Raw genomic sequence first — 15,306 nt, forward strand, 5'->3', positions numbered from 1 at the left:
AACCAAACATCCCCTAGAAACGCCAGGCAAATCAAAGCTGAGAATATGTGTCATAACTGCCGTGTTATTTTCTTTGTGGCTTTCTGAAGCAATAATATCTGCTAACCAAGCAACTCGAACGTCACCCCGGAGGGAAACGGGGAGCCGGGCAAGGTGTCTCTGGCTTCTTGGCTCACCTACACAGGAGTTGTTCAACAAGAGCTCTCTAAACACCCCTCTCTCCGAAGAGGCGCGCCCCATTTCTCCTCTTTAATTAAACCCCACAGCGCAAAAACCCAACCGGAACCGCTCAGCCCCAAAAACGAGCTCCTCCTCGCCAAACACGCACCAACAAGCCCTACGCGGCACCCACCGCGGGGCTGGGGGTTGCCGGCAGAGGCACGAAGCCTGCCTTCGGGGCACCCACAGGGACGAGGGGCGGCGGGCTCCCCCACACCGAGCCCCCAGAGCCCCCGCTGCGGGGCGCTGCGGCAGGGCCGCGAGGCGTCGGCGGCCCCGGCCGGGGCGCACCTGGGCGGCCCCGCGGTGGGCGGGCGGGAGGCGCTACCTGACAGTGACTGGCAGCGGGGCGCGGCCAATGGCGGCGCGGAGGGGAGCGGGGCCGGGAGGGCGGCGCGGAGCCGGCAGCGGGGCCGAGGCCGGGGCCGGGGCCGGAGCGGCGGGGCCGGGGGGAGCGGAGGAGCGGGGCTGCGGGGAGCGGAGAGGCTGAGCGGGGAGAGCGGGGCGGGCGGGGGGGGGAAGCGGGGGGAGACGGATCCTGACCTTAAGGAGGAGGAGGAGGAGGAGGAGGAGGAGGAGCCGGCGCTGCGCCGCGGAGGAAGGAAGCGCAAGGCTGCTGCGTTTGCAACCTGGCCGCCGCCGCCGGCTCGGGGCTCTGCCTGGTGCCGCTGGTGCCTGCTGACACTTGCCTGGTTCTGCGCGGGGGGAGAAGCCGGCCGCCTCCAGCAGCGGGGAGCGGGGGATAATCCGCCGCCGGAGGTCGGAGGAGGAGGAGGAGGAGGAGGAGGGAGGAAGGCAGCGCCGACCCAGCGGGACGCGGCAACTTCGGGCCACCTCGGAGGAGCCGGAGCCCTGCCCGCAGCGGCGGCCGCCGCCCGGCCGACATGTCGGAGCACAAGGCCACCGACCCCAAGCTGTCGACGACGGACAGGGTGGTGAAAGGTGGGTGCCGCGACGGGGTATCGCCCTCCCCGCCGCTCGGGGGGCTCGCCGCGGGGGTCGGGGGCGTGTGGGGGGGCTCACCCCGCGGGTTGGGGTCGGGGGAGGGTGTTCAGCACGGCGTTTGGGGCCGGGGGGGTCCCCCCGCTGCAGCGCGGCCCCCCCTCTCCTCGCCCAGGCTGCGCAGGGCTGGCTGCAGAGCGAGGGGGAGCTCCGCCGGGCATCCCCCTTCCTCCTCCTCCTCCTCCTCCTCCCGGTTCGGCCACCGAGGGCTCCTCGACGAGGGTATCCCCCGGTGCCGGGCAGCACGCAGCCCCCGGCAGCCCGCAGCCTCCCCCGGCCCGCGGGGCTGCAAGGGAAGGCGGCTCCGGCACATCAGCGCTTCCCCATTTCCACGAGCCAAAGCCAAACCTTCCATGTAAATGTTATTTACCGTGTTATTATTTGGAGGTGTATATTTACGCTTCCTATTGCCTTTTTCCCCCTTTTATTATTATTTTTTTTTTACCCTTTTTCCTCCAAATGGAATTGCAGATGTCGTAAGAAATGCAATTGCAACCATGACACTTTTTTTTTTTTTTTAAAGTGGCTTGGAAATTTATCTTCTAATACCCGGAATATTTATAACAATCAGTTATATTACACCAGAAGCAGGCTTCAGAGACCTGAAGCAGCTCTGTTTAGCTGATGCATATCCTCTCTAGGTACAACAAACCCTATTGGGGAGGCTTTGTCGCCGTTATGGGGTGGCTGCCTTTTTTTTTTTTTTTTTTGGACTTGTTTTAAAATCTGCCTTGTTCCTGACACATGACCAAACGTCCTGATCGCGTGTGTGACAGAACTTCCTTTGACTAAAGTAGGTGTTCAGCATGAGTAAGAATTGCTGCAGAATTGGAACTGCTATCTCCATATTGACAAACCCCCCAGTGGTTTGCATCTTAATGGGTTTTGTCAGCAACCACTCTTTTACATTTTTTTTTTTACACACGCTAATATGTTCGTAATATCTCAAAGCACCATTTTCTTAGAAAACTCAGCAGTATTGCATAAATAATTTTATGATGCAATTAGAAATCGACTTTGTTAAACTGAGAAAGTATTGAACAAAACCGAAATGCTGCTTGGGTGTCTCTTCATCTCCGCTGGTAACTGTTGTCTTGTGTCACTGTGTCACATGAAGATTTGTTTAACCAGTTCATTTTTTTATTAGATAGTGAGTTCTTTTCAAGGTCTTAAAATAGTACCTGAAGAGGGTAGCACACAGTAAACTGATTTCTTAATAGGATTATTCTTTGCTGTATCATAGGCACTCCACAGTGCCTTCATATAGACTGTAAGGAAATCTAGTAAGAAAACAATTGGTGGTGATAATGGGGATAGGAAGAGGTTGCCTTGTTTCTTTTCCATGGGATGTCACTTGTGCTTTCTTGAGGTGAGCAACTGGAATGGGCTTACAATGTTAAAATGAATAAGAAATAATAATAATAAAGGAAATAACACCTTGTTAGCACCTATGCAAATAGCCAGAGAGCCCTGATACTGTAGAAGGCAGACCAGGGTTTCTGATGGTGCTGAGATAGAACCGTGAAAACAACTTTATTTTTATTTTTTTTTAAGGTTTCATATCATGTGATATTTTAACTTAATTTGGAAAGGAGATGTTTGTAGCATATGGATGTAAGCTCTGGCTTAAGCTCTTTTCCGCCCGCATGCATGCGGTTGGTTGTTTTGTTGTTGTTATTTGGCTTGTTCATTTATTTATTTATTTATTTATGCGTGTGTGTGCGTTAAGCCCTTTCGATTTGCTGGTGCATGACAGGAGATGTCTCCTTCTAACAACAGTTCTGAGCTGGCCGGTGAAAGCCCCGGCCAGGCAGCGTTACGCAACGATGGGTGCGCTCGGGGAGGTTCCAGCTCCAGCAGCTGCCTGCAGGTTGCTCGTGGCTGCGTGCTGCCTCTTAGATGGGCTCTTGTGGGCTCCTTGGCTTTTTCTCTGCCCGAAACAATCGAGCATACCGAGGAGTGGGATATTTCTGTAGGCGAGAACTGCATCTCACACTCATTTTGCATTGCTTATTGAATCTTCTGAGCTGTGCTTAAACTGATTGCAGTCCCAAATAAAACGTGCTTTTGGGAGAAGGGGAAGATGGCTGAGGAGTCCCTAATGCTTATAAGGTTTTGGTCTTCTCTCTCCTCTGTTATGCCATTGGTGCACGATTACATCTGACAGTTTGAGTGAAATTTGCAGATCTGGGATGGTTGTGCAATGAGGGGTGCAAAGAAGAAATTCAAGTCTGTGTGTCATGTTAAGTTTTCAGAAGCAAATTAACCCTTGGTAAAGCTGGCAAAATTGTATTCTTTGGAGTTAAAGGGAAAGGGGTTCCTGTATGTGAATCTGCAGCATGCAGTTACAGTTCGAGTAGTACTTTTTTTTTTTTTTGATTTATTTTTGTGCTCTCCTTAACGTAGTATGTACTTTGTCATGAAATTTAGACAAATCATCTTTCATCTGTTGATTTATTTTTATTTTTTCCTCCTGTAGAGGAGCAATGCTTACTTGCAGTTATCAGACCATTCAAAGATGACCTGTACGTTCAAATGCTTGCAGGATCAAGGCTCAGGACAACATAGTGTTGCAGCAAATGCTGACTTGGCATATTTACAGATTGAAATTCCTTTCTTTTTTGTTAGAGGTATGATGCAGCCTTCACCCGGACAGAGCTGTTTACAAGTTTTAGTTCTCTTTCAGGATTGAGAAAGCTACTCCTTATCTACACTGCTTTAAACTCCTGAGACCTGCTAGCCAGAGCGTGGGCTCGGTTGTGCTAGTGAAGGTGGGGATACCTGTCCAGGAAAAACTGGACTGAGAATACTAGCTCATTCCTCGTGGGTCACAGAACAGCTGTCTGATGTCAACAGCTTTTGGTCACTACTGACATTAGCGAGATATGAACCCCACTGACCTGGAGGCAAAAGCTGCGTATCAGATTACTTGACCTCTTCAAAATATTCAGTGTTGCGTTACTGCCTTCTAGAAATACTGCTCTAAAGCAGAGTAATCCTAAATCAAAACTTCAAAAGTGAGCCGTAATAGTCATACAAAGAAATAAAAGCAGTATTTCCTGGAAATCTTGCTGTTAGCTAGGTACAGTGATTGATTCTTCTGTGCAGGTCAGATGGTTGTGTGCTTTTGATTTTGATTTTTTTTTTTTTCTTCCCCTTTGAAGGAAAGTAGAGTTTTAATGGAATCCGTCCATCTCAGCTCTTCAGATGGGCTGTTGCCATGGCTCTTGATCCCTGGTGTTGGCAATCTCGTTGTGCATTGTGTGCTTAGGTGCACGCAGTTATATCAAGAACTGACACCCCCCAAAACGCCAGACACCAGCCTCTGCTATCTCTGAATTTCCAACCGTGTCATTGTTAACGATCTCCTAATGTTCAGGCTGTCAGTTGTTTGTAATATAATATGAATGTCAGTTCCCAATCGATATGTTAGCCATCAGTGTTAACTTCAGATTCATGAAAGATAAAACTGGTGTTTATTGCCGTCAATAATAGGAATTAGCCATGAAGTTTAGGGTTTCCATTAGTCCAGGAGAGACCTGTATGCGCTCTCCAAAGGCTGGTGTACCAGGCTGGTCTTTACAGGAGTACTATAGAAGCCTGCCTCTGTCTTCCCGTGAATCAAATACATTTTTTTCCCAGCATGCACGTACCCTGCAAGTGCTGGGCTGTCCTGTGTTTTTTGGGTAGTTCCGTGCCATGACCTGAACGTCAGTAGTGCTGGTGCATTTGGTGTGTATTCTGGTGTGAATCTAAGTATTAGGAAATCTCTGCTGAGGACTGGTGCTACTTGGCTAGTTAGAGCTGTCCAGTGGCAGGAGATGAAACTGTTCTGTGCCCCTTCTCTGAGGGTGCTGAAAGTTCAATATCTGTCTGATCCTCGTGAGGGAAAGGAGGGAGTTGCGTTGTAGTGGTTTCTATTGGCATAGGAAGGCTGACTCTATTTTTGTTTTAATTAATTCAATTTATCCTTGTAATGCTTAAGAATGCACTCAGAGGGAGCCTGCATCTGGGTTTAAGGGATGTTACTGAGTGGAGAACCCACCTTGAGCTGTGTGCTCCGCATCCCCTTTTACCACCCTTCTTAGGGTGGTCCCCCCCTTGGCTTTGTTACCTCTGTAAGCAAGGACCCCCAGTACATTCATGAAACAAGCTGTAGGAGAAGCAGTTGAGGACAGAAAACAAGTGGGTGTGCTTGCTTAGTCCTTATCTTACAGGTACTTAGAAAAGAAAACAAGGCTGGCTTATTTTCTTACATGTAACTATGTTCTTGTGTCTCACGGTCAAAACTCAGTTAATGCTTGTAAAACCGATGGCTTCTGTCAGCTGGATGCTGCTTAGGTATGGCAGTCTGTGTGTGTTTGACTCCTTGTGAACCTGTGTACGTGTGACTAATGTACAGCACTTGTCGTAAAGGATTGTGAACGTAGTAATGAGAAACCTAAATAAAAGCAAAGTACAGCGCTTGACAGTTACGCTTGTGTAATTAAACTGGTGATGTATTTTGATTTGTGAACTCTCCGTACCTCTTACTCATTAAGATAATTTTGTAAATAAGACTGTACTGAAACAAGTCTTTTACTGCATAAGGAAGAACCATGTGTGCGCTGGAAGACACCTTTCTTACGCAATTCACGTTGCACTGCATAGGTGGGAGATTTTCCTCGTGCTTTGGACTGATACGAGGCGAGGGGAGAAACAAACTACCTTATCTGTGTGTTTAAAACCTTTATGTTTCTGAATTCCATGTTGGCTAAAGCTGTCTTCTGTTACGTGCTCTTTCTGGCTGAGCCCAGCGAGAGGATTGGTGCTTTTGATACCACTGGTGGTGGTGGTGAGAAACTTGAAAGAGGAGTTCATGCTGGATGTTATCAGTGTTTAACTTAAGTGGAAAATATGAGCCAGTTGAGGTAATTTTCCATAGGGGAATGTTGTACAGGGCAGTTGTTTCCTCCCCGCTATCTATTCCCAAATTCAATGGTATCTACTTCCATTGCGTGCATCCCACTTAGAGATGAGAGATTCTACACGGTTATGCTCGCTTTTCTGTGCGGGTTGTGGCAGGAAGATAAAATACAAAATATATTTATCTCTGAGTATACAGCCTGATATTCTTTTTTATTCTTTGTAGTTCCATGTCTTCCAGAACTCTCATGATTCTTCTTGCCTGGTATTTCTTAAGGAAATTTATCTTGGGCAGTGTTAATACCTCAGCCTGTTGTTTATTTGTTTATTGTAGCTTGTATGTTCCAAACTCATCCTCTTTCTTCAGCTCCTTCTGTTTTGCTGGGCAGCTCCTACTTAAAGTACAGAAGAAACACAATTTAGATTTGGTACTCCATTAAGTATGAATGTTAGTTCATTTAAGGCTTCCCAGTGATGTTGAAGCAGCAGGGTGTGGGGGATAGTTCCTCCTTTATAGCTTTAAAGAATATGGAGAAAAGCACTCCCTTAAGAGTATTTTAAGACACAAAGATACTGTTTTACGCTTTTCTTATTTTCTCAAGTATGCCATAAAAGAAGCCACAAGTTTCTGAAGTAAAAGCCACTTCAAATCACCTTCATGAAAAGGTGCCTTCTGATATTCTTTTATATGTGGTTTCACGAGTCAAATGCAAGTTGCTATTACATATCATTTCTTCTGCTGAATGCTTAAATCATTTCCTGTTCTGATAATCAGTCATTTACCTTGACTTTACCCCGTAAAAGATCGTTTTATGGCTTCTCAGTCGATAATGGTGAAATGCATCATCCCAGTTCTAAAAAACACTTTAGCGTATGTGTGGCCTAGTTTGTATAGGAGCGGGGCTTGGTGAATAATCTGCTACTTGGCTTCTAGATGCAAATGTAGCAGTGTTGTGCCCTGGGTATGTCCTCCTGATTATTTATTCCTTGCATGGAGGAAGAGATGGAAGAGCCTATGTGGAGAAACAGGGACAATAGATGCCGTGGTGGTAAATTTTATTTTTAAAGATAAAAATCCAAACTACTTTACTCCCTCACCAGAAAGCCAATACTGTTGAAGTAACACCCCCAGAGTAGGATCTCTTTGACAGTCATTTCCATGTGTTTTAAGCTGAGTATGAGACCTATTTTTATTAGCGAGGTTAGGCATGTTAACGTTGATATGGCAACACTGGTGTATGAGGAGAACATGACTGTCTTATTTAAGACTTTAATTATGATGCCAACACAATTTGCAAGTTGATAGCGCTTGTATTTGGAGCTGGAAAGGAGAAAGAGTGGAGTGGAAGGGCATCAGAGGTCAAAAGCTATGTTTTTATTTAGGAGTTAATTCCTGGGTGTTTGTGGGCGGGGTGTCCACGTTGCACGTGCTAAAGGTGTAGATTTTTATAGGGTTTTTCATGAAGCTTTGGAAAACTTTTTGCTGAACAGTAATCTTAACAATTAAACCTCTTTGTACTTAGAAATCAAGGTGTGCTATACTGAACTTCCACTGCAGCTTTCCTTTGTTTTCAGTCTTTTTTTCTTTTTTTTAATACTTTCTCCCTCTTAAGTTTCAATGTGCTCCTTCTTTTCCTGTTCATACTCTGTCCTTATATTCTTTTTAACTTTATTTTTTCTTCCTATTGCACCGTATGTTGAGCAGCTTAAGTGCTGCCTGTTTGTAGTTGGGATGCACTTTACCTAACGTAAGAGGTTCACTGGGTACAGTGTATAGCCTTTGATGCATCTGTAGGTGCCTGGGGGAGCACGTGAGAACAGGGGAAGTATATTATGACTCTTCCTCTGACTTCTGTTGTAATTCTGCAGCCAGCTGGTGACTCTGTGGCTTTCTTTTCAGTGACTAGCTCCACTATCAGTGTGTTACTCAAGCTCTACCCAACTTGTCCCAGAAGGATGTCTGTATTTTGCAGTTCAGCTGCTGCTTGCAGGTTGCTTAGCAGTAACATTGAAAGCTCACAGCATGACTCCTGGTTTTAACTCATGTAGCTTGCAAAAAGTTATGTGAGGGCTAGTGTGGTCATTGGTGGTTTTAGTTAATTTGGGAAGAGAGGCAGTGCAAGTACTTATGCTTTGGTGTCTCTGCAGCCCGACACAGAAATTAATTAGCAAGGGAAGGTAAGATTTGATGAAGGTGGTAATACTTGCTTGAAAAAAAAAAAACAAAGTTCATCACGGATGAGTGAACTTCAAAGCCTCCACCTTAAAGTCAAAGCGTTAAAGGTATAGAACCTAGTCTGTATAGAGATTAATCTCTATGGCAAAATCTCTGTGGCAAAGAAAGAAGAAAAAACTCTTCTAAAACATAGTTGCATTAAGCCTTAGCAGTATTGATAGCTGTTTTTCCATTTTTCAGATAAGCATATATGGATTGATTAAAATAATTGAAGTTTGCATTTTGGGGTTTTCCAAATCAAGAAGTTCTCCAATGGGATGAAGCAGGTATTGGTATGAAACTGCTAGTATTCTACACCATACTCTTTTTCTCCAGGCAGTCTTTTAGATACATGCAGCTTAGGAGTTCTGTTGCACCATGTTCTTGTTGGCCTTGAGTTGTCCTAGTTCTCGTACAGTGTAGAGTTGATGGACTGGAGGGGAAAAAAAGGCAACAGATTTAACCAGAGAATTTATTCAGAATCCTAAAGCCAAGTTACCTCTTTGTGGTGGTGAAGTTCTTACCAACAAAATCAGTATAACTAATCTCCTGCAGAGCAAACTGTGCTATAATGTTGGCTCTGATTCTTGCCAATTACACAAAAATATCAAGCCTGCACAGTGTTGCCACAAGAAAGGAAGTGCATTTTGACCTTGTGATTGGAATGGTGGAAATAACATGTGTTAATAATGGGTTATGCAGATGCGATGTTGCAGACAGTCTTTAGCACTCACTCTGGGCATTGTTCAATAGACTTAATTAATAGAATCCCAACTACAGTTTTCTGGCCTAATTTAGTGTGACTAGGGCTTAATTTTTAATTTAAGCATTTGTGAGTGTCCTTGTGAAGGTAGGTTATATACAGTTGTTTTTTTTTTTTTTTCTTGCTGATAGTGACTGCCAAGTAATTGTGTGGCCAGATAAAAGCTAAGTTCATGAGTTGTTCCTGTTTTGGACTACCCATCATTTTGAAATAAATCTTTAGTGGTCCAGATAAATAGCTCAAGGGGAGAAGAAGAAGCTCAGCTCCTTGTCTCCTTGGTTTTCCTGTTCTTGAGCTTTTTATGTTTCTTTGCTGTGGCTGTATGTTACTTGTTATAACGTCCCAGATCAGTTCCTATGGAGAAGGATATACGCCATGTATGGTTGTGTGGTAGTCTTTCTGAAGTGTTTGGAGTTCTTCTGGAATTGTTTCTGACATGGAAAGCCTGGTGGTAAAGTGAATGCTGGTTTTCTTCAATAAATCAATGTTTTTATTAGTAACAAGGAAAAAAAGCAGCACGGGGAAAAAAAGGAGCTTGGGATGTGTTTCTGGTCTATAATCCTATATGGGTGATTTTGGAGGGGAAAGCACATGGCTAGAGAGAAACATATGCTAATGTATTTTCTCTGGAAATTACATGAAATTGCTTGAAATAGTATATTCCAGGTTCTGCAGAGGGTTTTTTTTTTTTTTTTTTTGTGGGCATACATACTTTTCCCCTAGCTTTCTCTCCATCTGTCAAGGAGTAATGTTCCAGTAGAGAGATGTCTCTGAAAATTCTTTCTTCATCAATCTCTGTTTTTTTTTCTATTTTCACATTTTCTTTGCATGTGTGTTTGAATCCTTATGGAAAATTTGATTTGGTTCACATATACAGTTAACAAAACAATTAAAAGCTTCTAGATGGGGAAACCCACCCTCTTGCTGGCCTTGGAGAGAAGATGTTTCATCATCCACTTTGGACTTGAGATATTGTTATACTCAGCAAATTTGGAACAAATTTGGAAATTTCTGGCTCATTCCTGCTTTTATTACTGCAGAGACAATTTTAATAATTAAATACCTTTCATTTACAGTGATTTTTTTAAGGAATTTAAAATAATAGACAATTTGAATGCAGAGCCATTCAGACAAAAATTCAGAGCCATTCCCCCAAACACACACACAGAAAAACAACCCAAAAACCCACAAACAAAACTAAAACATCAAACACAGCAATTTAAATAAATTTTTTGGTCTTTTTTTTTTCCGTGATGTTTGCCAAGTTTCAGTTTGATGTAGATTACAATGGTCATACTGCGTTACAATCTTTGAAAAAGTGCAACTGGTCATTAGCTACAATGACACGAACAGCTGTAGTATTTTATGATAACAGCTGGGAACAATCTAGTTCTCTTCAATAACTTTTTTTTATTGTTCCTTTCATGCCATTTTAAAATGAGAAAGCGAGATTATTGTATTTGTTCTCTACTTTACACCAGGGATTTCTTCGTAGGCAATGGTGGCAATTAGGTATCAAAATATCGCATTGCTGTTTGTGACTTGGAACATTTCCCTTTGCAGGACCTGTTTCATAACCCGCTGAAATCTGCAGGAGTTGGAATCTTTTCATTAACTTGAGTAAACTGTGAATCAAGTAGTCAGCCTGTGACTTACAGTTTTGCTTTTGCTCTTCCTTTTCAGTGCCTGATTTTTGTCCACTGTAAACTGTGTTGTTATATCCGACCTTATGTGGCTTAGGCAGGACAGCGTTATCTCTTATTTTCACACTGAGCAAAGCACGCTCCTATTTGCAGTGCTGTCAGCTAGCAAGCAAAAAGTGAGTTGTCTGTGTGGCTCTTTAGCTAAAGCAATAGTTTGTTTTGTTGCCGTGTCTTCAGAGATTGTCTAAAATGTTTTCCATACATGTAGGAATGTTTTTATCACTGAAAAAACACATAGGAGCCATTCTTATATAAGTCTTTTTTGCCTGTGTTCTGCTCACTTGAAAACGAGTTTTCTTTAGTAGTGAATGCATCTGGGTTGCCTTAAATAAAAGGTAGTCTGCTTTGCTTAACAATTTTTCTGGCATAATAGAGTACGTCCTAATATTAAAATCACAGTGGTAGTACTGAAGATGGACATAGCAGATGTGTGTAAAAGCGTAATTTTCCTCATTGGGAGACCTGTAGTTCTGTGCTGCACAAAAATAAGGATATTGGGGGGTGAGAAGAGGGAAGCAGGGTGGCGGTGGCTGGTGTGAGCAGCTGCCTGCCTAGGAAGGAGGCCAGCAGCCTAATCAGGTGTGTTGGACATGTGGCTGGGGAGATGGGGGAGCAGAAATGAACAGTGCAGTGGGCGAGGGCAGCGTTTTCAGGGCAGCAAAGCATTACGTAGGGAGTCCTAGCTTGCTTAGAAATCGAAAGCACGGAGCTGTTTTAGGAGCGCTTTGCATAATGAGTTGTTTTGGCTCAGGTGAATGTCTTGGATTTTTAGAGGTGTTTGTGTGCAGCAGGGCGGGAAGCTGTGCGGTAACCACAAGGGAGCTGGGCTGAATCAACAAGGGGAGGACTGGCAAAGGCACTAGGTGAAACTTTTTTAGTGACTTGGATACTTTGTGTGTACAGCCCTAAATTAGGTTTAAATTATCTGCAAACGATCTTTGTGTGTGCATGTTTTTTTTTCTCTTAAGAAAAGTTTCCTGAGATAGTGTTTATAGATTTGGTTACAGCTTTTAAGCTGTTTGTCCATACGTTACCAGTAATAAAGAGGGGAAAGTGACTTTAAGGTGGTGTCCTTTGAGTGTACAAGATGAGGTTACTTTTGGTGGAGGAGAAGGAACAGTGAACTACAAAAAAAAACAAACAACTATTTTGTTTGTTGCAAATGGGGATGAGCCTGCCTTCATTTCAGTTGAGGGACTAGCTTTAGCTTATGGGTGGTCTTCTACCTTAGCAGGTGTGAGTGTATGGTATTTTTTGGTAACAAGATATCCTTAATTTTAACAATTTATCCTTCATATCAAAGTTCTTTTCTCAGTCACTTGCAACTTCATGGCATGAGCTTTGACAACTTCAGAGTCCCAAGATGGTTGAAGCTGGAAGGGACCTCTGGGGGTCATCTTGTCCAAGCCCCTGCTGAAGCACATAGGCCCACTTGCCCAGGACCATATCCAGTATCTCCAAGGAGGGAGACTCCAGAACTTGTCTGGGCAACCTATTCCAGTGCTTGGCCTGGGGAGCCCAGAGCTGGACAAGCGGTGCAGGACTACGCTACTTCACTCACCATTTGATTTTTGAAATGTCAAAGCAGGCAGTTCCTGTGTGAAATTTAAATGTAAATGCAAGCGAATACACGTAAAGTTCTTGCACATGAGGGAATAGCATGTCCTCATACTTTCTAACAAGACACCGCTGCTTCTCCAGAGCTATGAATCCCAGGTGGCACCAATCTCACATGTAAACAGTACCTGTTTACCACACACACCATATCACAAGAGGAGGGATAGCACCCTTATTAACCGAAGTCTTAACTGTGTGTAACTTTTTGTACAAAATGTTAACTTCATGTCTTGTATCCTATTTCCACAGACAATACTTCACTGTAGGATATTGTTTGTTTAACCTAGGCTAGCTGTAGAAGTACTGCCAGTCAGAAAGTTACTCCGCAGATATCTTTTTGGTTATAATCCAGTTGCTATGGTTTCTGAATATGTATTAGACTTCTTTTTTTTTCCCTGGCTTTGTGGGAGTTGAAATAGATGGATTTTTTTTTTTTTATAGGTAATCTTTGAGAATTTTCCAACAGCCTCCTGGGCTGCATTAGGAGGCATGTTGCCAACAGGTCAAGGAGGCGATCCTTCCCTTTACTCAGCAGGGATGAGGCCTCACCTGGAGTACTGGGTCCTGTTCTGGGCTCCCCAGTACTCCAGTGATGTGGAGCTACTGGAGAGAGCCCAGCAATGGGCCATGAGGATGACTGAGGGACTGGAGCATCTCCATTCTGAGGAAAGGCTGAGAGAGCTGGGGCTGTCTGGCCTGGAGAAAAAAAAACAAGGCTCAGGGGGAACCCAGGAAAACATTTTTGAGTTACTGAGAGGGTTGTCAAACATAGAAACATGTTGCCTGGAGAGGCTATAGAGTCTCCATCCTTGGTGATATTCAAAAGCTGTCTGGACGTGGTCCTGGGTGGCCTCCTCCAGGTGGCCTTGCTTCAGCAAAGGGCTTGGACCAGATGACCTCCAGAGGCCCCTTCCACCCTAAATGATCCTGTGATCGTCTTTCACTGAACTCTTTTAAATGGATAGTTGAAGCACAGTTTATCAGTTCACAGGCCTTTTGACCAGACATGAGATAGAGAAATCTTTCTTCCTTTAAAAATGAACAGCTGTGTCTGATAATGAGATCTTCTACAGGAAGAATGCTTTGTGTGATTATGAGGATCCACCATAAAATACTTACTTTGAAATAACACCACAATACAATGTATTTGGGAATCATATATTTTATTTTTATATTTCTACAGAAATTGACACATCCATATGTAGATGGTAGTGTTGCTGGCAAAACACTTGCATAGACCACTTTTGATGAGTTTCAGAACTTTCTAAGCATTGACAGCTCCAACATTTTGTGTAACTTAAAAGGGGAAACAGGAAGTATGCCCACTGTAGTTTGCTTTGGGCAGCTCTAAGAAAAGTTGGAAAAAGCTTTTATGTGAATTTTTCAGTCATTACCAAGGCTTCTGACATGATGGCCAGAAAGGTCCATTTTCTTTCAATTACTGGATGGAAGTTGTTATCTTTTACTAGTCTTTGGTTCATCTGATCTTTTCATAATGGCATGAAGATTAAAACTGAGATTGCTGTCAATCAGTTAAAAAGCTTTGAAAATTGTAATAATGAAAAAGGCTCTGTCTTTCAGATCTGAAGTTCTCTTTGCTGCTTTCTCATGCTTTTTTATTTCCCTGTGAAGGTACATGTTGCCATGCAGGGCTAGTTAGGAAACACCTGAGTACTGTATGTATAAACGTAAAATCAAACCTGCAATAAGTGAAGTTACTGGTACTACCCTTGTAGAAGTTCTGAGCAAGTTCTCTATGCGGAATCACCTTCACAGAAAATTAATCTGGATAACGGCCTTTTTTTTTGTAGTGAAAACGTGGCTTTCTCGCATTGTTCAGTTGACTAGATAGATATATTGGAAGAAAATGATAGGCATTCAAATATTGTAATTTGAAGTGAGAATTGCCTCAGTGCTCATGTAGATCATACTGTATAATAAGACATGGGACAACATGTGAAAGAAGTTTAAATACATTTACTGTCCTTGCAACATACAGAACAAGAACCAGCAAAGGATTTGCTTGTTCAGCTAATATGTCTTTGGCTGAGGAATTTGTTATTAGATAAATGTATGTCAGAAGAGTCATTGCTATGGGGAATCTTCTGGTCTCCAAAGAGGGATTCAGGATGTTAAGAGTTGCTGTAAAGGTACTTGTTGAACAAATCAAAAAGGCAACAGGTTGAACACAGGTACTGCAACCTGGAAGGATCTTCCTGGCAACTGAACACCCAAGAAGAGCTGAGGAGGTGCTTTGAATAGGTGGAAATGAAGAGCAAAACAAAAAGCCCAACAACCATCAGGTGCTGTTAATAGTATATGCACGTTTACCGTAAGCATGAATGGATATTCCAGTAGTCTTTCTTCTAGCCATGCTGCAAGGCATTTCTTCCTAAATTGCTTTGACAGTTACGCACTCTTCTTTTGTTGAGGTAGAGGCCATGCCAAGAGAAGGCTTGTTATCAAAGTGGGCACCTGTCATAGTCACAAATATTTTACCGGAGGAAATTGTTTCTGTGGGTTATAATCATGAAAAACTTCTCAAGAGTGAACTGATCTGTATCCTGATGCGGTGATATATATATATCGGGCAAGATTAAAAGCTGACTTCAACTTGTGCCCTTTTTAATCTGAAACTATAAAGCAACTCCCTCAGATAAATAATTTTATCAGCAAGTATTAAAAATTCACCAGAGTTTTGTAGGGCTTCCAAAATTGTTGCCTGAAGTGTTAACGTAACAAAGTTGTGCAAAGATAAACCCCGGTTCCGTGGTGATTCCCCAAAAATAAAGGGCTGTGTGAGGGCAGTGGATTCTTCCTGTGCCTTGATACAGGGCTAGGATTTTAACTGCCTCCCTAAAGGTTTAGCAGAGAAAAACCTG

The 15,306-nt window shown here is 43.5% G+C and overlaps 1 protein-coding gene across 1 annotated transcript in view; it reads left to right on the forward strand.

Annotated features, from left to right (window-relative positions):
* Positions 1–737: 737 nt before the first annotated feature.
* The window catches only part of PPP3CA (protein phosphatase 3 catalytic subunit alpha), a 198,460-nt gene continuing 183,891 nt past the window's right edge, over positions 738–15,306 (forward strand). The window contains exon 1 of the mRNA XM_035540680.1: positions 738–1,161. Coding sequence (XP_035396573.1) covers positions 1,104–1,161 — 58 coding nt within the window. The 5' untranslated portion in view covers positions 738–1,103. The remainder of the gene's footprint in view (positions 1,162–15,306) is intronic.

Source organism: Cygnus atratus, chromosome 4 (assembly GCF_013377495.2).
Source record: "Cygnus atratus isolate AKBS03 ecotype Queensland, Australia chromosome 4, CAtr_DNAZoo_HiC_assembly, whole genome shotgun sequence".
NCBI lineage: Eukaryota > Metazoa > Chordata > Aves > Anseriformes > Anatidae > Cygnus > Cygnus atratus.